This window comes from Fundulus heteroclitus, chromosome 1 (assembly GCF_011125445.2).
Source record: "Fundulus heteroclitus isolate FHET01 chromosome 1, MU-UCD_Fhet_4.1, whole genome shotgun sequence".
NCBI classification, from domain to species: domain Eukaryota; kingdom Metazoa; phylum Chordata; class Actinopteri; order Cyprinodontiformes; family Fundulidae; genus Fundulus; species Fundulus heteroclitus.
Window position 1 is genome coordinate 40,359,944 of NC_046361.1, and position 20,866 is coordinate 40,380,809.

The 20,866-nt window shown below is 39.7% G+C and overlaps 2 protein-coding genes across 5 annotated transcripts; both read left to right on the forward strand.

The window, feature by feature from the left end:
* Window positions 1-5,361: 5,361 nt before the first annotated feature.
* LOC105922878 (galactose-specific lectin nattectin) lies at window positions 5,362-10,245 on the forward strand. 4 transcript variants are annotated; one of them, XM_021314380.2, is made up of 8 exons: window positions 5,362-5,492; window positions 6,657-6,742; window positions 6,864-6,929; window positions 7,239-7,257; window positions 7,832-7,923; window positions 8,950-9,084; window positions 9,650-9,761; window positions 10,024-10,245. In XM_021314380.2, the coding sequence occupies exons 3-8, from the start codon at window positions 6,864-6,866 to the stop codon at window positions 10,092-10,094; spliced, it is 495 nt and encodes a 164-aa protein (XP_021170055.2). In that variant the 5' UTR covers window positions 5,362-5,492; window positions 6,657-6,742; the 3' UTR covers window positions 10,095-10,245. The 4 variants fall into 4 exon arrangements, with proteins under 4 accessions (XP_021170055.2, XP_021170058.2, XP_012714261.2 ...); XM_021314383.2 differs by having other exon boundaries at window positions 5,395-5,518; XM_012858807.3 differs by having other exon boundaries at window positions 5,397-5,685.
* A 2,671-nt stretch (window positions 10,246-12,916) lies between these two features.
* LOC118557134 (L-selectin-like) lies at window positions 12,917-19,038 on the forward strand. The gene is made up of 5 exons (XM_036126603.1): window positions 12,917-13,025; window positions 16,527-16,723; window positions 16,963-17,182; window positions 18,837-18,961; window positions 19,012-19,038. The coding sequence occupies exons 1-5, from the start codon at window positions 12,992-12,994 to the stop codon at window positions 19,036-19,038; spliced, it is 603 nt and encodes a 200-aa protein (XP_035982496.1). The 5' UTR covers window positions 12,917-12,991.
* Window positions 19,039-20,866: the final 1,828 nt, after the last annotated feature.

Below are 20,866 nucleotides of genomic sequence, written 5' to 3' on the forward strand. Positions count from 1 at the left end.
TAGAAAGCTTCCTGACTTATTGCCATGTTCAAAATTTTCTATTCGGAGCCTTTGTATTAGAAATCTATTTTGCTTTTCAATATAGTGGTTTAATTCTAATTTTACTTCACGGATTTTACCTAACTTCCCTTCTTCTTGAGATAAATCTAGTAACTTAAGTTTTTCTTCTAATTCCTGAATCTTTTTGTTTTCTTTTTTCTTTTTATGAGATGAGAAAGAAATTATTTTACCTCTCATCACTGCTTTTCCAGCTTCCCACAATATCGATGCAGATGTACCTGGTTGATCATTGTATTCTAAGTATGAAGCCCACTGTTCTTTAATGAATTTTATAAATTCTTCATCTTTAAGCAGTGATGTATTAAATCTCCAGCTTTTGTTTTGTGTGGTTATTTTTTTATTAATTAAGGTGAGAGTAACAGGAGCGTGATCACTGATAGTAATAGGATGAATTACCGTCTCTGAAACGACCGACAGCAGTGAGCTACTTATAAGAAAGTAGTCCAGACGAGAGTACGAATGGTGAACATTTGAGAAAAAAGTGTATTCTTTACTAATAGGATGAAGAGAACGCCATGCATCGCAAAGACCAAAATCACTCATGTATTGTTTGACTACATTTACTGACTGCCAACTACGCTGAATCCCTGTTTTATTCAACCTGTCTATATCGTTATTTAAACCAAAGTTGAAGTCACCTCCTATAATTAGTGAACAATCCCCGTGTTTTGAAAGTGCAAGGAAGAATTGGTGGAAAAAAGAGGGGTCATCAACATTTGGACCATATATACTGACAATACATAGCTTCTGGTTATGGATAGCTATTTTAATTATTATGTATCTACCTTCAGGATCTATAGTTTTATCTAATATTTTAAAACTAACGCTTTTGTGGATTAAGATTGCTACACCTCTCTGTCTAGAGTTATAGCAGGCCGCAAACACATTAGGGAACTCAGGTGAATTAAGCTCACTTGTATTTGTAGCTGATTTGTGGGTTTCTTGCAATAATACAACATCTGCCTTTAATCTAGTAAGCTGGTTAATGATCTTCATTTTTTTCTCTCTGGTGCCAGCCCCATGCACATTCCATGTCACAAACTTTACATTCGCCATAGATGTGAGTGAGAAGTTAGAAGGTGCATGCCCTTGAGAAAATAGTCATACATAGACCCAGGTAGCATCATATGATGTGCTTGTGATTGACTGATGTTCAGGAAAGAAGCAGACAGATAAGATAGAAATACACAAAAAAATAAAAAAGTGCAAAGAGTAAGAGAGTGTGTAAAGGGATAAACCATAGCCCGTGCCTTCTGTACCCAACCGTGAACACCAACCATACCAACGTGCTCTTTAGCTGTGCGTGTATTTAATTTATCACCGTGTACCGATCTGTGCGTCTTATTTATTTATTTATTTTATTTATTTATTTTAAATCATTGAAACATGCTTTTAAGTCCACCTGTGGTGTAACTAATAAAGCCAAGGGGTGATCTTCTGATCCCTGAACAACTGTCCATTAATATAAAGTCTGTCAACCGATATGGTGGCTTTAACGCCGTCCATCATGTATTTCTTCCTGATTGGGAACAGCACTCGCCTGCGATCTAGGATTTCCTTAGGAAACTGATCATTAACACTAAAGTCTGTCCCTCTCAGTTCCCTGCCGCAACTTCTAACGAATTCTTTTTGTTTATAATGCTCAAATTTAGCTATGATCGGGCGAGGACGGGTTTTGTCGGGTTTCTTACCTCCGAGCCGGTGGACTCGATGAAAAGTGATGTTTTTTACTTACATGTTTCAAAGAAGACAGGTCAGAGGTGATTTTAGGACCTCAAGTTTTTTTCATTCCATTAACAACTTACTGTAATTTTTTTTTTCGTGTTGGCTCCCAAACTTTGGAACAAGGTGCCTTTAATTGTCAGACGTTTTCCAAATAGCGTTTAGCTTATTGTCAGTTTTAATATGTTATCTTTTTTTTGTCCAGCACTTTGGTAAAACCTGTTGTGTGTTGAATATTCCTAATTGAAAAAAAATGGACCTGAAAATCTTTCTATGAGCCGTTGTCCAGTTGTGTTTGCAACCCTGAAGATGCTCTTTAAGTCAGAGTGACATCTGCAGCAGGAGGAGGAAGCCCACTGACTGTAAACACAGAGTGTGTGTGTTGAGGGCAAACCTTTAAGTATGAAATTGGATATTTGGAAGTCAGATGATCTGTTTGAGTGGTGCCCACACCTGTGATATTGTGAAAATCTACCCCTCCAAGATAAACAGAGATTACATCTCATAGCTTTAGAATGTTAACATGTCTGCAGTGCAGAATTACACCACAGTAATCAGCCAAATACAAAAATATCAGCCTTCTCATGTTAACATGAAAGGAAACCTGCTGACTTTATTAAAACTGGAAGCTGCCAGTTTGGTTAGGTTTATTGTCCAACTATTTTTTATTCTTTCTTAATCAAACAGTTTTAAATGAAAAGCTTGAAGCAGCATTCTCCATGCCCTGATGTCCTGCATGTTTTTGATGTTTTTTTCGGTTTATCACGTCTGAATTAAATGAATGTCTCCTTATTCCTGCGGAAACTGGTGACAGGCTGAATCATGTAGTGGTCAAGCACCTAAAACTTCATTCTTCAAGGTCTGGTGTGTGGATTCTCAGACAGGTTTCTGCTTCGGCTCACCTGACTATTATCACCTCATTAGCATAGCTCTGCAGAGCTTTAGATTTTTGATTCAGGTGGAATGGCAAGCTGTAGGGCAAAATACACGTCTAAAAGCTGCAGGACGGCTCCGCTGGAGGATTTAAGTTTGAGACAACTGATCTTAAATGCAGGTGTCCAACTCCAGTCCTGGAGAGCTATTATCCTGCAACTTTTAGATCTGTCTCATCTCCAGCATCTGAATCCAATGAATGACATCCTACCAGGCCTCTGTAAAGCTGAACGACTGAATGCTGATGAGGACATTCAGCCATTTAATACAGGTGTCTTGGACCAGGGTTGCATCTAAAAGTTGTAGGACTGTAGCTCTTGAGGATTGGACTTGGGCTCCCCTGATCTAAAACACGCAGGACATCAGCTGGTGCAGACAGGGGCTCGATCTGAATCCCCTTATAGAGCAAGGACTCTTTATCCAAAGCGGAAGTGTGTCAATGGTCGCCATGATCAGCTGTCTGAACAGTGCTGTCGGTGAGGAAGGAGGCAGGAACAGTAGCCTCTATGCTTCCTCCCATGGTTAGTTTAGAAACCTCATGATATCCCTTACTGGTGCAAAGAACTCTTTAGGTGTCCCACAATCCTTTGCATGACATGACGTATCAGCACAGTCCCCTCACGGAAATCAATGAAAATGTCCAGAAAGAAGAGAGCGCACACTTTCTAGTTGTTTTCCAGAAGGCCGTAGGCGCTGATTTGACTAGAATCATCCATTAGCGTTTCCGTCACGTAATGACGTCTGAGTTAAAGGCGGTCTGAAACCAGCACAGCTCCTTTCCTCCCACGATAGAGTTCTTACTTTTGACCCCATGAACGGTCAAGGAGCAGGAGCTAGGAGCAGTTATTTAGGGTCTTCGGATGGATCCAGGGATTGGACGCCACATGTTTGAAGTGATTGGATTCTACGGCTGATTAGAAGCTTTTGCTGAACCACAATCATCTGAATCAAGTGTGTTAAAGCAGGGGCTTTTGTAAAACATGAAGGACAGTGTGGCTTGAGGAGCGGGGATGAAAAACACTGGATCAGATCAAATGATGGACTCAGCATGAAAATCAACCTTTAGTTCTTCTGTTTGTTATTTCCTGCTTTACTCGTATGGTTTATGACACTGTGGTTACTTTTTCATCCTTATGATAAAAAGGATTGGCTTGATTTCTTTTTCACGTGTGTTTGACTGAGTCTAATACTTGTGGGATCATTATTTCACTGAAGAGTTATTAAACAATCTTTGAATTAACCCTGCAGTAACATGATGGGCCATACCTGTGAATCCTAAATGTCAGCATAAGCTGTCCTGGAGACGCCACCCCTGAAACACGTGGAAACAAGATGGACCAACATGTGTCTCAGATTACACCGCTATGTTGGTGAAGGGATCAGGTTATCTAAGATCAACAGAAAATACAGATCAGATGATCCTTTAAATAAAAGTGGAACACTTTTGGGTTTCGACAACAAGGACCGACGCCCTGCAGGCAGCTTTCCGAACAGAAGGACTTTCCTGTCTCCCTCCATGACAGACAAGTGTTGTGAAATAAAAAAACAGACACCACAATAGATTCATTAGTTGTTTTTTTTGTTTGTTTGTTTTGCATGACTAGCTTGCAATAGTTAAAACTGTTCATAAACAGTCCAGAGAAAAAGTTATTAGTGAGACTCTTTATTCGGCTTTCTTCTGTTTATTTATCACCCGGTCTGCCGACAGCGGAACCATCTCTGGGTGAAACGGAGAAAAAGCTCATGTTCAAACATCCACTGTCAGGGAACCGAGCAGAAAAGTTGGTGACACAGTTCAGGAACCAGATAGAAGAAATATCTGTTTCTCAAAGCTGCAAAAGGTGTTCTGCCCCAACTACCCGCTCCATAAAAACTCACCACATCTGTTTCTGACACTTTTTCCTCTGCACCCCTGGATTTTTCCTGCCTTTAACTTTTCATCTCCTAGGACAAAACTAATTTAGATCAGTGAGTCCCAAGGATTTACTTATTTTATTTGAGATGTCTCGCTTAAAATGAAACAAAAGAAGTCTCTAAAAACACAGAATGAATTGAAACAATGGAGCACTGGGATAAAACTATTTTACATCAGTGACTCACAAGGGTTTACTTATTTAATTTTTTCCCGTGTGGGAGCAGCCGATGCCAGCTAATCATGTGTAATGCATTATTTTCTATGTTCTGTTCATGTACAACACTTTGAATTGTCTAGTTACAAAAAAGTGCTTTTTAAATAAACTTGCTTCGCCTTCGTGTCTTTGGCCTTGCTGAAAAGTCGGGGAGACAGCTCCACTCCATCCCGTCTCCTGGACCATGGAACACCAAAGTGCTCAAAACGAAATGTATCAATAAAACATGAAATAATGATTTACTTAAATAAATAAGAGATAAATATACAAAGGGACGATTCAATTTTAAATTGTAAACTAACTGAAGCCATTTAAAATTATCACCTCATTCTCATTTCATTCTTCTTTAAAAATGTGCATGATAGAAATTTATTTTTACAATAAAAAAAATATTATTGAGGCATTGTTATTTAATTCCAGTAGTTTTTATTTCTGTCAGGGAGCAGTTCTGCATGCTGCACCCTGAGCATTTCCAGGCTCCTTCTCCCTCCAGTGCAGCCCTGATTACACCTGATCAGTCACACCTGTCAGGCTGCAATCAACCACAGACTCAACCTTCAACAGGAATGGCTCTACAGCTGGAAGCCTCAGACATTTTTGCCCTCCTCCTTTTCTAACAGCTTTTCAGTACTTCAGCATTTGGCCAGGGTCAGTCTCACTACTGGTAACCTGAGGTAATATCTGGACCCTGTAGAAGTCCACCAGGATGGTTCATCATTACGGCCTTTAACCAGAAGGTTCGCTGTGTCTCCCAGCATGGTGGAGGAGGTTACAGGAGATGGACAGTTTCCCTAAGAGACTGTCAGAGGTTCATCATGAGGACCGGTATCTGCTCCTTTATGTAAGGAGGAATAAGATAAGGCTACTACCAGAGCCCTGCAAAATGAGCTCTAGCAGGCCACAATATTTCTGACCCAACCATTAGAAATGAACCTCATGAGGTTGGCCTGAGGGCCCAACGTCCTCTAGTAGGCTCTGTGCTCTCTGCCCGGTACCGTGGAGTTCTGCTGGCATTAACCAGAGAACCCCAGGACTGGCCGGTTCTGAGCTCATGTGTCAGAAACGAAAGGGTCTTGAGAAGCTGCAGTGAACGTTCTGCTGCAGCAACGGTGTTTTTTATGATCAGTTTGATGGTCGGCCAGGACCGGTCTGGGGAGGAATACCCATGGAGGGGCGGCTGACCTGTGGAGGATAAACGACAGAATTCTGTCCGTCATCCGGCGGTTTCTCAGAGTTAATCTGGTCCTGGCGTTTTGGGTTCTTGCATGAATGCAAGCCTCGCCATTCAGGGTGAAACTGGGAGATAAAAATACTTTTTTTAATATGTTATCTTATTTTTGTCCAGCACTTTGGTAAAACCTGTTGTGTGTTGAATGTTCTTTATTGGAAAAAATGGACCTGAAAAGCCTGTGGACTCCCAGACTCCGGCTCCCAGAGACCTTCAGCTGAATTAAAAAAGGTGTTTCTCACTCCCAGCAATGGGAAAGTTCCTGCCATTGAGAAGAAAATTGTCCAAACATCGGCATAAAACCAGACTGGCAGAACCAGCCCAGTCCTGTTCTTTTTACTGGGACACTGGCACCAGTAAACCCAAATTATTTCAAGAACCTTTCATCTAAAACACGATGCTCTCCACTTGGATTAAATAACACTCTTCCCCACGTCGGTGTGTAACCCTGCAGTTTCCTCAGAGATGACATAGAGGTGGTGAAATGTTAGCACTCAAACATGACAGCTGATACCGTTGTTTTTCTAACATGTTCATGTCCTGAAAGCTGGAGCAATATTTGACCAATACTTGTTTACATGCAGAGACACAGGCTGCAGGTATATAAAGACTCTGCTGCCTTCACTAACCATCCTGCTGCAGGTACTCTCCAGCTGAGAACCCGACCAAGGTAAGGCTGGACTTCTCTTGTACCTTCATGCTCCTTTTAGGCTTGATAATATTAAATACTATGGGTTTGAGTTTTGACTTACCAAACAGTGAATGGACGTTTCTGATCATTCTCCCTGCAGATGGCTTCAGGTCTTGTCTTCACTTTGCTTCTCTGTCTGAGCTGCGCGCTCTGGACTGGTGCCGACGTAAGTTTGCAGATTTTTCCCTTCAACCGGAAGTCCAGAGCTGAGCGACGTCGATAACAGCAAACAGAGCCGATGGTTCTGGAAGTGTTTCTGACAGAGCTGAGTTTTATGATACTAGTGTTTGAGACGTAATGGTTGTGGAAATAAAAATTTAAATAAGTAGAGATTCTGGTCAGAAAATTCAGTCGAAGTTAATGAAGACTTCAGTTTTTCATTTTAATCATAAGAGCTATTCTACAGTTTAATAAGGTAAAAACATGGATATTTCTTATGAAATTGGTTCTAATGTTTTGCTTTTTTCTTTCACAGGGGGTGTGTGCTCCACGAAGTAGGTGCTTCTTACATTCACAACAATGTGCATTTAAAGTACTGAAGATTAGCGCAACTTAAGTTATCAGCTTAAATTATCAAATAGGATAACAAAATAAGAAAAAGATAGAGAAAGATCAACACCTCAACCAGAACCCCTCATAATGGTCTTCCCTCTGCCAGCTTTTCTTTCCCCAGCACACTAAAAAGCATTTTAGTTCCTTTGTCAATCACTTCCTATGTGTTTTAGAGAAGAAAAGTATTTTTAAAAAAGTCCCAAACCTGAAACACTGATTTGATTTGAACCCAGTTTGTTCTGCCTGCTAGCCAGCAAGGAGCAATGCTTAGTACCGCCACCAGGGGGAATCAGTATGGCACAATGTGTGGATCTTTGGTAATATCAGGCATTAACCAGACCGTCCTACACTTCCACTTTGTCTTCATCTCTTTTTGGAAAAAACAGTATATATACATATTTAAAGATTGTTTATGTCCCACCAAATCTTCATGTTTATATTTAAATGTATGTATATAGAGAGTAAAAGTTGATCAAAGGCAAATTCTTCTGCCCTTATTCTGCATTTTTATTACAGTTCCTGCATGTAGATGTCCTTCCGGATGGAGTCAGTATGGCCAACGCTGTTTCCTCTTCTTTAACTACCAAAGGGACTGGGCCACTGCTGAGGTACACTAACATCTCTATTAGAAGGTTGCATCAAATAGCAGCGTAAATTAGTGACAGCTCACAAGGCAGAAAAGAGTTTTTGAAATGAGCTTTGACAAAATGCTGTGACGTGTTTAAAAATAAATAAGTGCATTTTCAATGTAAGTTTTGCAGATACAGTTTTTTATATTATGAGGAATAACATAACTAATTAAATACCATCTGTAGGCCATAGAAGAGACATTCAATCCCTGCAATGACAAAAAAAAATTAAATTATTAAAATAATAAAATCAGTTATAACTGAGTCTTGATTATCAGAGTTATGATTTGTTTTAATGACAGTCCATGCAAATTATTATGGTCTTAATAAACCACAGATTCTTTCACTGTAACCATAAAAAACAACCCATATCTTATTATTGTGACAGAGCTATTTATGTTAAAACACAGGTTATAACTGAGATACCTAAATATTACATGTACCATATGTATATAATGGAGATCCAATATTTCATGGTTAGGCTCCAGCTGTAAATAAAGATTTGGTCTCTCATAACCATAAAAAAAGTAATTTAATAGATAAAAATGGCCTATAATTTTTCATTCAATGTTATTCACCAGAATATTGCATAGATTTAGGCCCGTTTTGAATATGGAAGAAAAATGTTTCCGTAGACAGAATAATTTTCCCCCTGCATAACTAAAACAACAAACAAGTATTTCCACCCGCTATTGTCTGTAGATCCCCGCCTGTTCTTGACGGGTAAAGGTGGTGGGGGTGGTTGGGGGGGGGGGGATCTTTATTGGTGCTAATCACCTGTGCTAACTGCTTACCCTGCAGAGCAGATTTTCTTCTGAAAGTAACCCTTGAACTTCTTATTTAGCCCGTTGGTCCTACAGGGTCAGATGCTAATTAGGAGCATTATGGCACCTTGTCGAGATGCTCACGCCTTCTGCCCCAAGCCCAAAGATCTTCTCAAGTTTTATCTATTTTCTATTGCATTTCTCCTCTTCTTTCATTTACACACTGTCCCTGTTTTCTCAGCGTATCTGCATCGCTTATGGTGCAAACCTGGCCTCCTTCCACAGTTACAGTGAGTATATGTACCTGAAGAGTCTGGTCTACACCAAGAAAAGATCCTATGCCAAAACCTGGGTTGGAGGCAACGACGCGGCAAGGGTGAGCTTTAATACATAAGATAGGCTTTATTGATCTCACATTGGAGAAATTCTCATGTCACATTGGCTCAGTGATCAGTAGTCATAGGAAGAAGGTGTCAAGTAGGACGAGGTGCATCAAATATATACAGTGTGTCCTTGTTATACCATGGATCAAAAGGAGTAGGTAAGAAAAAGAAAAAAAGAAAAATACAAAAAGAAATAAGGCAGAGGATGTCCTATGTACATTCACGGTGACTTATACGCGTGTGTATTGAGACATATTCGGGTGTAGTAGACGCAGAAGTCACTGCTTTCAGGATTATTGCATAGTGTATTAAATAGAATTGCACATTAGTTATTGTATGTTGGTTATTACAGTTGCAGTTATAGTTACGGTTGTGATTACAGTTATAATTACAGTTATTGTTACAGTTATTTTGCAGCATTGTATAATCTGATGGCAGCAGGGATGAATGACCTGCGGTAACGCTCCTTTTTACAGGCAGGGTGTACAACAAGGTTCTGTTGTTTTTGCGCCTGCAGTTCTGCTCCATACATGAACTCATAAAATCCTCTTTTTTCAGGACGGTGTGTGGATGTGGTCTGATGGGTCCAAATTTAATTACGTCTCCTGGGGCAGCAGGGAACCGAACAACACCGGTGGAAGAGAGAGCTGCATGGAGATCAATCTGAGAGGTCCACATTTTTTAAAGTCATTCTGGGTGTTTCTTAATTACAGCATTAAACAGAATGCTTTGTCAGAAATTATATTTCTGTTGCTAAAAAATAGGTTTGTTTTAATGGTTAAATGGAACCTGCTGCAAATGATAAACTCATCCTAACCCTTTATGGGTATCAATCGTGTTTTATTTTGTCTTCAGAAGCAATACTGAAGATGGAAACCTTTCAACCTTCTGCTGCAGTTCCTTTCTCACTCTGCCTTTTAACATGTTCACAGGGGCTTCTCGTCACCTGAATGATGAAAAGTGCACCACACGTAATTACTTCATCTGTGCCAAGAAACTCTAACTCAACCCGTCTTTTCCTGAAATATCCGACACGACCATGTGACTTTCCCACTGGTGATGTCACTTCCTCCAGGATGTCAGGCCTCGATGGCATCGCTGCTGGTAGACACAAGGATAAAACCTGATTTCAAATAAATCATTAAATCATGAAAGAATATCCTCTCCGGTTTTTTCTATGGTTTAATTGTATGACTGGAACAATGTCCAGCCTTGAGAGGGAGGAAGAACCATCTGCAAAGTTGGTGAAATCTCCTGGGCTCTGTCAGATCAATAACTTTTATTATTTGGCACGTCATAACCAACCTAAGGGTTTAATGTGGAACAATCAAAGGTTAAATCAACTCAGTTCACAACTAACTGGATGTGAACTGAGTCGCTCACATTAACCCTGTGATTCTGGAATGCCCAGAATGGACCAGCACCAGGTTCTGAGAACAGTTGAGACGTTACTGCACGGGGCAATAAAGCTCCAGGCTCAGCAACACAGGCTGTTGGTCTTCCTGCATTAAAGGGTGACAAACATCAGAGAATCAGAGTCTTTTATTTTGTATTCTATCTGTGACTTTCCTGAACACTAAAAGAAAAAAACTGTATTGCGTCTTTATTGCTTTGTCAGTTTTTGCCTTCATTATGTGTAATGTGAACCGAAGTGGCCAAGGAGAGATTTTGCCACGGTGACAAATAAAATACTCTCATTCTCTGATGGAACACAACACTCAATACTATTTATATTCCGATCAGCCATTAATTCCTGCATACTGCAGGTGTTTTAGATCTAAAGAAAAATCTGAATCTTTTTAATGTTGTCCCCATGTCCCTTTGGCTTCTTCTGTCAACATGTGATTAGTTTCTTTAGACAGACCAATAGATTTGATGGGAAGATTTTAGCTGAAATTGGATGAGTGGTTACTGAAGGTTTAGTGTGAGATAAATACTACTTAGCTGGTAATAGTTCATACTGTCGACATCAGATATTTACTTACACTGTAGATTTACAAAAATATGAAATCTTTTTCTCACTGTCTCACATCAAATTCTGGTGAACTTTCTCAGTTTTAATTAGAAAGGAGGATCTAATTTTGGTCAAAGAGAAAGATTTTTGTTCTTTTACTTTCTTTAACTTCAATGTTTTCCATACAATAATTTCATATTTGGCAAAATATCCTTTTAAACTCGTTTAAGATATTTTTAGGTCTTTTCTTTAAACGTCTGACAATAGTGTGCTGGATTTTGGCCCATCAGTCCTGACAGAACTGGTTAAACTGGGTCAGGTTTGTTGGTCACTTTTCTCACACACCTTTTATCTTAGCATACAGATTTTAATGTAGATTGAGAACAGGACTCACTTATGGCCACTCTGAAACATTGACTTGATTTTCTTTAGGCTATTTTGTAATTAATGTGGTGTTATGGATCGGGTCTTTGTCTGTTTGGAAGACCCACATAAGGCAGTTTTCTCATGATTGCATGTGTTTCATAAAGTGCACCAGTCGCTCCTGCAGCAAACTGCAGCAACTAAATATTCTCTGAAAAGCAACACATCAATACCCCAATTAAGGGAATTGAACAATAGGCGAGAAACTCTGAAGTCACTGATCTGTATCAGTCTGCAAAGGTTCACAAAGCCATTATCAACGTCTCATCTGTCAAAAGTAATTATTATCATAGGAGGACACAGAAGAACCCAGAGAAACATCTAAAGCTCTGCAGGTTTTACTGCTTCAGTTAAGGTCAAAGGTCACCATTCAACGATAACAAAGAGAGAAATGGCCTCCATGGGAAAGTTCCAACTCCTACAGAGCCAAACGAACATGAAGGGACGTATTTACCAAATTTAGCAAACACATCTTGATGAGCCCCAATTTTGGGAAAGGATTCTTTGGGCTGAAGAGACAAAGTGGAACATTGCAGCTACAGCTTAACATGTTGGTGGAAGTGGGATAATCCGGGGCCTTTTTCCTGCTTCAGGAATGGGACAACGTGTGAGGCGCAGTGGTGCTGCAGCTTTGGGTTTGTCCTGTAACCCGTGGGTTGATGACTGGAACCTCCGCTCCAAACGTCTTATTGGTTGTGTCCTTGAGCTGCCCTGCTTCTGTCAGTTTGGCCCAGGGCAGTTGTGACTACAATGTAGCTAACCACCATCAGCGTGTGAGTGAGTGAATGGGTGAATGACTGTGAAGTGGTTTAGGATCCTTGACAAAGCGCTATACAAGACCAGGCCACTTTTGTTTCAGGTGATGCAACAATGAAATCTGCTCTCAAGCTGAAGATCTAAAAGGAGAATTTGCAGCTATCAGTTTAAACTCCAGACACACTTGGGGTTTTAAGTAAGACAAGGATCCAAAGCAGACCTCAAGCTCACTTCTGTAAGCCTAAAAAAAACTAAGGTGGCATAGTTAAAGCACAGACTTAAACCCAATTTAAATGGTTGGACCTTAAACAGGCCGTTCATGCTGCTGGGCCTCCAGCGTGGCTAAAGTCCAACAATTCTGCAAGGCAGAGTGGGTTAAAATTCCTCCATAGCAATAAATGTCCCATTGCCAGTTATCAAGAACACTTGGTGGCAACTATTGCTGCCAAGAGTGGAACAGCCGGTTATTAGACTTATGGGTAATTTACCTGTTTATACAGAACTGGGCTGATTTCCACTTAAATGAAAGAATTTTGTGCTCTGGTGACTCTGAAGCATCTTGAGGGAAATCAGCCGTGTGTAAAATAGGATGTAAATAAGAGAGTTTGAATAGTATGGAGTTTCATGAGTGGGCTGTGTATTGTAAACAAAAATGCAAATAGTTTGCATTGTTTTGCATGTCCGTGACAAGAATATCATAAGTACAACAATAAAGAGCTGCAGATGTGCAGTCACACACTGAAGGAGCAAAGAAAAACACGAGGAAGATGGAACTTCTTCACTTCATCACAGCTGCATCATGTAAGTGTTTTATGTTTCAGGTATTTCCTGATTACGTGTCTTTATTTTATTTATCTACTGCAAAGTCATGAGATTCATCTTTGAAACATTCTCCGTTCAAATATTTTTAACACCCTTCATATTTATTGGCAGCTCAAAATACCATTAAATCAATTAAGCTTTTTTTTTGCATGTTTATTTTCATAGAGCGTCATGTATCTCAAAGTGTTAAACGGAGATTAAAACAGGAGGATAGATATAAAAGCAGAGACTATCCATCCATACAGCCATCCATTTTCTGACCCGCTTAATCCCTCATGGGGTAAGCAGAGACTAACACATTAGAAATGATATATAGAAGATATGGAAATATGCCTTTAAATGATTTTATCTTTTTTTCATTTTGATGCATAGTGTTGCTATCAGCTTAGAACTAAAAAACCCTCCTACATCCTTCTCTATTTTGGGTTAAAGCTCAGACTAGCTGGGGTTCTAAAGACCTCTGAATCTAACAAGTATTACCCTGTTTAGAATTCCTGTGAGACCTTTTCAGCTAGATAAGTAGGACACAACCGATCTGCTAACCATCTCCGTCCTAGGGCCACACCCTTTTTCAGTGGACAGGTTAGGCAACCTTTTTTCTGACCACCGTCCTAGTTAACGGTGGCTCCTACTTTTATACAACGGCACTTGTTACTGGATCGGTAAAAGTTCTAGAAACTCAAAAGTCCCTAAGGGTGTTGTTTAAAGTTTGGGTTACAGGCAACCTTTTAAAGGTATACTATGCAACCGGGGTTGATTTTCCAGCGAGGCTCCCCCCAGAGGGCGAAAGTAAAAGTGCACTGTTGTAAAGATGCTCAGCTGTTCTGGTTTCTCCGTCAAGCCAGGCGCGGTTGTTTTGAGCTTAGCAGACAGGCGAACGCAACGAAAAGTAAAAAAACGGCAGTACAAACAATGACTAACACAGTGAAAGTATGAACATCAGGCTTCCCGCAGCGCTATCTTGGCGAGACGTTACCGCGGCGGCCGCCTCGCACATTCAAAAAAAAAATAAAAATAAAAAATAATAATAATAATAATATTAATAAAAACTCAATGTGCTTGCATGTTTATTTGAGGTTAACACGCGGTTCTTTGTTGTTGCTTTCGCGCGTGCATATAGTGAATGGCAGGGCAAAAACACATGGAGTTCTCGCCGTAAAGCAAGGCCGACTCTCGCGGTGTTGCACGAGACTTCTGAGTGTGCGGACCGAGGGCTCCTGCAATTGCAAGTGCGGTATTTCCCCCACAGACCCCCAGGGCGGCCGAGAAAACCTTTGTTCGACCTGAAATGACTCATTTAATCATCCAAAACTGTATGGAACACATTAATTAACTGAAAAATGTTGCATAGTATGCCTTTAAGACCTCCTAAATATTTCTAGAAACACACACCATGTCTGTTTTACAATCATAGAAGAGCTCAGAAAAATGTTGACTCAATAAGAGAATGTTCACAACTTCTAACAACATTTTATATGCTGATTTAATTAGTATGCTTTAGCAGGGGATTAGCAACAGCATTAAGCAATTTAACAAATTACAAATTAAAATTTAATCAACTTCCTATCGGCTTACTAATACGTTCAGGAGAAGCTTTTAAATTTAGAGGAGCAGACTGACCCAAACCTCAGATCGAATCCCAAAGTGACTTTGATTTCTGAGTAAAGGGTTTGTTCAGTGTTATGGGAATTGTAGATGGAATTCTAAACAATAGTAACTGAGTTCCCATCTTTACTAAATGAGGAGACGGCGGTGATATAGTTCCAGCACTTTTATTGAGGAAACAGAGCAGAGATCACATAGATGGAAAGTAATCGCACCCCACGGTCCCGCCGCAGTCTGTGTCTGCCCTGTCTCTGCCTGTCTCACTTTTCGGCTCCCCCTAATACTGCATAGTGACCTTCCCATGAGACAAAACAAAGACAGTCTATCCTAAACAATCAGTATCCCTCAGCAGCTGCAGCATTTGACCTTGCAATCAGCAAACAGTGGATCTTATATACAGACATCAGGTCTCCAGGCCTCCTCTGTCCGAGTGGTGTGAGGCCATAGTGACTTCAAAATAATAATTCTTATAACATTCAGCCGAACAACTTCCCTTCTCTCGATGGCAACCCCGATGTCCCGTTAATGTCCCATTTACAAAGACTCACGCTCTGAGCCCCTGCTTTGATGTCAGTGTCTGAGGTCCGTCTCAAGTTGGTTCAGCTTCAGAACTGACATCTCATGGGTGCAACTCTCATCTTTGGAACATCTAGGTTCTTTTCATCAACCAGGTCAAAACCAAAGCAGTTCTTCTTGACAGGATATGCAGATCGTTGGCCCCCGAATCGTGGAAAAACCCAAAAAAGTGTGTAAAAGTGGGAACCACAGTCTCTGTGGTTCTCAGAGACAGGTGTTCTTCCCCTCGGCTCGTTGATCTTCTTTTCTCGTCTTGGGTCTTTGTTCTTCTGCTCCGCACTTCGTGTCTTCTTGAGATGAGATCTGAGCACTGAACACCCAAATCACCTTTCTTTTATGTGTTGAGAGAGCCGTTGGGAGGTTGCAAAAACTTCGAAACATCCCCCTTTACTGAACAATAGCAAAAAGTCCCTTATTACCTCATCGCCTTCACCCCAGGCAGCAGTTCATTGAACCAAACCGTCTGGTTCCACTTCCTCTTTCTTCTGCTGTGGACAGCAGCTGCTCTCTCTGGACAGCTCCTATATTGCTCCATATCCTCTCAACTGACCATTATTCAAATCTATTTTCTCTTCAGACTGTCTGCACTAAAACAATCATTATTTCATTTATTTAATACATAAGTGCTTGATCCTTTAAAAAAGAAAAGACAATTAATCAACCATATAATTCAGTAAAGAGAAAATGATCAATTAAAACATACCATTACAGAGCTCTTATATTATCTATTTTACGTAATACATTTAATGTCCAAATTATCTTTTAATATGTGAGTAACAGGGAATATGGTCGAGCTCACCACACCACCGATTTTAGAGGGATTTTAACACTAGTTATTTTTTACCCACGACGTCAATATTTCACAAGAGCACACAGAGAGGGGGATCTTTGAGCATTCCTCTGCACAACCTCTACATCCCAGAATCCTGAGTCTGCTCTGATGCACACCGCCGTTCATCATCAGCCCGTATTACATTATGTACTTCATTAGCTCTGGAGACTTTCTGGAGAGCTTTTTTCATAATCCTGTAATCATCTAACTCCTTGTGTGTGTTAAAAAAGAAACTTTAAGATTTCATCAAGTCTTCTTTTTCAGAGTTTGAAATGTTTTTTATAATTGATAAATCAATTGTAGATTTGTAAACAAGAGACAGGAGAATAACGCACAGAGATGGTTCCATATTCCATCTAAAACGATACCTTTAGTGACTATTTTTCAGCTCTTACTGTTTGAATTAATGACATTTGACTTATTGTTCCTTTAAGGATATGAAAAGTTCTAATGCATCTGTGTTGCAGTGCTGTGTGCCGTCTCCTCTCTCCCTGAGCGTCAGCCTCGTTTTGTCAATGAACTGAAGAACTGGACCGAAGCTCAGAGTTTCTGCAGAGAAAAGTACACTGACCTGGTGACCATAAGCAGCATGGAGGACGTGACAAAGCTGAACAACATGGTCGATCCGAACACGATGGTCTACATGGATGATGATTCCAAACATGTAACTTCAGTTCACCTAAAAAGTATCTTAGATCTTTTTAAAAAGTGCAATGCAACATTTTAAAATCATAAGCTGTACTCTTCAGCTTATGTGTGTTCTGTGAACAGTTATAACAGTTCTCCGCACAAAGAGCAGAAAATGTTTTATGTAATTAAATATTTAGCTAAACCTTAAAATAGTAGCAGTATCACAAGTAGAGATGAGTTTGACAGCATTCAGATGTAAACTGTTGTTTGCAGCGAGCCTGGATTGGTTTGTTTGATGATGTGAACAGCTGGAGGTGGACCACCTCTGACACAAACATCTACATAGACGGAGAAGCTGAGTTCACGAACTGGGCACCTGGAGAACCAAACAACTACTGGGGTGCAGAAAGCTGCGCAGCGATGTGGGAAAATGGATTCTGGAATGATTTTAACTGCAGAGCGACCTCCACAGCTGTCTGCTCTGATGTGCAAGGTGAGGGTGATTCTGCTCTCCACCTTTACCTAAATGTGACTCTTTGAGATAGTTTTTATAATCAGCAGAATTCACTTGACGTTAAAAATCTTTCCTCAATAAAACTAATTAATTTTGAAGATAAACTCTTGAGTTTTTATTTATTTATTTTTAAAAGGAAGACAGTTTTCTCATAATTTTGTGAATATTTATTGAGAGAAAAAACTGAAAACTGAAAAACTCAGTTTTTTATATTATATTGTGATCAACTGTGTCAAATGCAGTACTGAGATCTAACAGGACAAGTACAGACACAAGTCCATTATCTGAGGCCATGAGAATATCATTGGTGACCTTCACCAGAGCTGTTTCAGTGCTATGATGAGCTCTGAAGCCTGACTGAAACTCTTCAAGTAGGTCATTACTTTGTAAATGTTTAAAATAATTGATTAGCAACTACTTTCTCATGAATTTTAGATTGGAAAATAAGATTAGATATAGGTTAGTAATTTATCAAGACATCTTAATCAAGAGAAGGTTTCTTAAGTAAAGGTTTAATAACAGCTACTTTAAAAGCCTGTGGTACATATTAATTTACTAAGGATAGATTAATCATGTCTAAAATAGGACCACTGATCAAAGGGAATACCTCCTTAAACAACTTGGTTGGGATTGGGTCTAACATACAGGTAGAAGGTTTAGATGAAGCTAAAATTTTAGATAGCTCAGAAAGCTATACTGCTTCTAAACAGTTCAAACACTGTGCAGGTTCTAAAGATTCCTCCAACGCTGCCTCACTTACTGAGGACGAGGTAATCATGTTTGGGAGGTCCAATTATTTTATTTTTAATGGAATCAATTTTATTCATGAAGAATCCCATAAAGTCATTACTGCTAAGAGCTAAGGGAATGGATGGATCAACGGAGCTGTGATTCTGAGTAAGTTTGGCAACTGTACTGAAGAGAAATCTAGGATTATTTTTGTTCTCCTCAATTAATGATGAAATACATGCTGCTCTAACTCTGCAAAGGGTCTTTTTATACAACAGTATACTGTTTTCCAAATTAGGTAGGATTCCAGGATTTTCTGTTCTTTGTGTATTTGTGGTGATTCTTAAATGACTGTTAGGTTATAGCCTCTGATTAAAGCTGCAGTCTTGGTTCCTATCCTGAAATGCATGCTGGTACGTGGAGAAATGTGAGGAAATGAAAATTCTGCAACATTTGTTAATTATTCACATCTTTACTCTCTCTGCCTGTCTGTCAGCTGTTGCTTCTCTGCAATTAGGTGATATCACAACTTCAAGATTGTGTTTGAACCTTTCTGTGATTCAACAAGAATTACTGAACTGAAAGGAAATAAAATTGAGTTCTATAATAAATGATATTCTCTATTAAAGTCCAATGCAACTGCAGATGGCTTTATATAAACTCAAATTTCAGGAAAACATCCATAAACATATGAAATTAGCTCAGTGTTTAGAAAGGATGCTTTATTCTCTCCAGATTAAGAGTTTGGTTTGTCTCAGTATAAGAAATCAGCAGCTCAGCTTCAATGAACAAAGAAGCAAAGAGTTTTTGGAGGGGAAAGGTCATCATTGTCCTACAGTTTCACAGATTTTATCACAGAGATTATTGAAGGGTAAAACTGACTTTATCTGCTGTATAATTTCAGGGCAGGATGCTTCATTTATCTTCATAAACCAAAGTCTGAAATGGACTGAAGCTCTGAGCTACTGCAGAGAGCATCACACAGACCTGGCCAGAGTGAGAAGCACGACAGAGAATGAGGAGATAAAGGCGCTGATACAATCAGGAGTAAAGCCTCAAGCCTGGATCGGTCTTAACAGATCCACCTGGACGTGGGTGGATGGTAGCATCTTCTCATTTCAACACTGGAGAACAGCAGAACCTAATGGATCAACTGAGAACTGTGGAGCAGCAGTGATGGAAGACGGAGGAAAATGGGAGGACTTGCCTTGTGACTGGAAAATGCCTTTTTTCTGTTATGATGGTAAGCCTGGATTCAGCTGCTCTTTAGGTTTTTCTCGGCAAAATGATTCATTTTCATCCTCTGCTCTCACACTTTAGCCCCATTTACGCTACCCTTTTTTAACCGATCCATGTAAAGTTCGGACCGAGCTTGGATCAGTAAACCGTGCTGAGCTTGGTTCTTATGACAGTTTACACATCACCGTACCGCGGTTCCTCGCCTCCTAGTGATGATCTACGGTACTACGGCTCTCTAGGATTGAAGGAGGGAATCTAGCAAATAAAAATGGTGGCGCCCGTAACATTCAGGAAATTATGTTTGGTTATAATTGTGATATTTCGTTGTTTGCGGAGAGTCAGGCGAAGAAGGCAACCTTTGGTAAATTTACTTGACAGAGTCGGCTTTTGGGAAGTGGATAAGATAAACGAACGTCTATTCAAGGTTTACAGATGCAGGAAACAACGATAGAAGTTGAGGTTCATCACACTGCTAAGCAGAATCATCACTGGAAAACGCGTGGCACGGTAGGGAAGCTAGTATTTTTATTAATGTCTGAAATGTCAGCTGACTGTAAGGAGATGACGCGGTCAGAGAACCGAGCCACTGAAAAAGTTCAGTTCAGTTTGCGTTCCATTTACACTTGAAAGTTATCTCAGTTACCAAGCTCGGACTGGTCTTGGCACGGTTAAAAAAGGGTAGTGTAAATGGGGCTTTAGTTTCTGTTAAGTCAAACAGATTAAAATTAAATATTTGAAAGCCTTGAAACAAAACCTTATTTTGCAACTATCACTCTAAAGTCACTTTTTGACCCTGGCTGCATGACCCCTTGGAATCCATCTGCTTCTTTAAGGATTTTTTTTCAAAAGCCACAAGGAAGAAATCCTAAAATAAATTTAAAGCAAAGAAAATCTCCTCTCCAGACTTCCCATCAGGCAGATTAGGGCACTGCTAGTTGTAATCCTGCTGGAAAAGTTGTAGCTTGAAATAAACCTGAAGATGGAACACTGATGGAAAGCCAGAGAAAACAATCCAGAGTAACTTTCCTATTTTGTAATATCTCGGCTATTTTATTGTATGTAGGGTATTACCTTATATATGAATTTTTCAAGCTTTGGACAGAAATGGCTCAATGAAACGTCAGAACCAATATTATTTGATTACATGCCAGAACTGGAGGTATACTTTTGATGTTTACCCCTTTAATTCATCTTAAAAGAAGTAGATATCCAATTGCTGTTAACAGTAACAAGGGTAACTGATAAATTGGAGGAAAAAAAAGTTTATAGAGTATATTGCTGAAATTGACATAATTAAAATATTTGGTCTAAAAAATGAAATGTATTGAAACATAAGTGAAATAAAGTAAATTTTTCATAGTAGTCATCCCTGCAGCACTCCATGAGTACATTTGCTATTTATCTACGAACAGGAGAGGGAACGATGGATTGAAGTTCCTCAGTGTGAGTGTCGCTCCAGTCTGTTTTGATGCTGCTGAACCAGAACCTGAGGGTCTCGATCGACTGGTCCACCCAAACCTAATCAATGATTATTAAAGACTAAAGTGACATTTGTTTCCAGAAAGAGATTTATTTTGTATATTACTCAAACATAAAACTTGAACTATTGCCCCAAATTGAGTACGTTTTGATTCTAGTTTGTTTTTCTTAAAGTTCCAGTTTCAAAGCAGGTGGTGAGGGTGAAGCTGGGGAAGA

Bases quoted from the DNA above. Each gene is read 5' to 3' on its own strand.
- LOC105922878 (XM_021314380.2), top strand. From the start codon at position 6,864: ATGGCTTCAGGTCTTGTCTTCACTTTGCTTCTCTGTCTGAGCTGCGCG. The intron at 7,924-8,949 runs GTACACTAACAT...CTGTTTTCTCAG, and splicing joins GGGACTGGGCCACTGCTGAG to CGTATCTGCATCGCTTATGG. The intron at 9,085-9,649 runs GTGAGCTTTAAT...CTCTTTTTTCAG, and splicing joins GAGGCAACGACGCGGCAAGG to GACGGTGTGTGGATGTGGTC.
- LOC118557134 (XM_036126603.1), top strand. From the start codon at position 12,992: ATGGAACTTCTTCACTTCATCACAGCTGCATCAT. The intron at 16,724-16,962 runs GTAACTTCAGTT...TGTTGTTTGCAG, and splicing joins TGGATGATGATTCCAAACAT to CGAGCCTGGATTGGTTTGTT. The intron at 17,183-18,836 runs GTGAGGGTGATT...GTATAATTTCAG, and splicing joins TGTCTGCTCTGATGTGCAAG to GGCAGGATGCTTCATTTATC.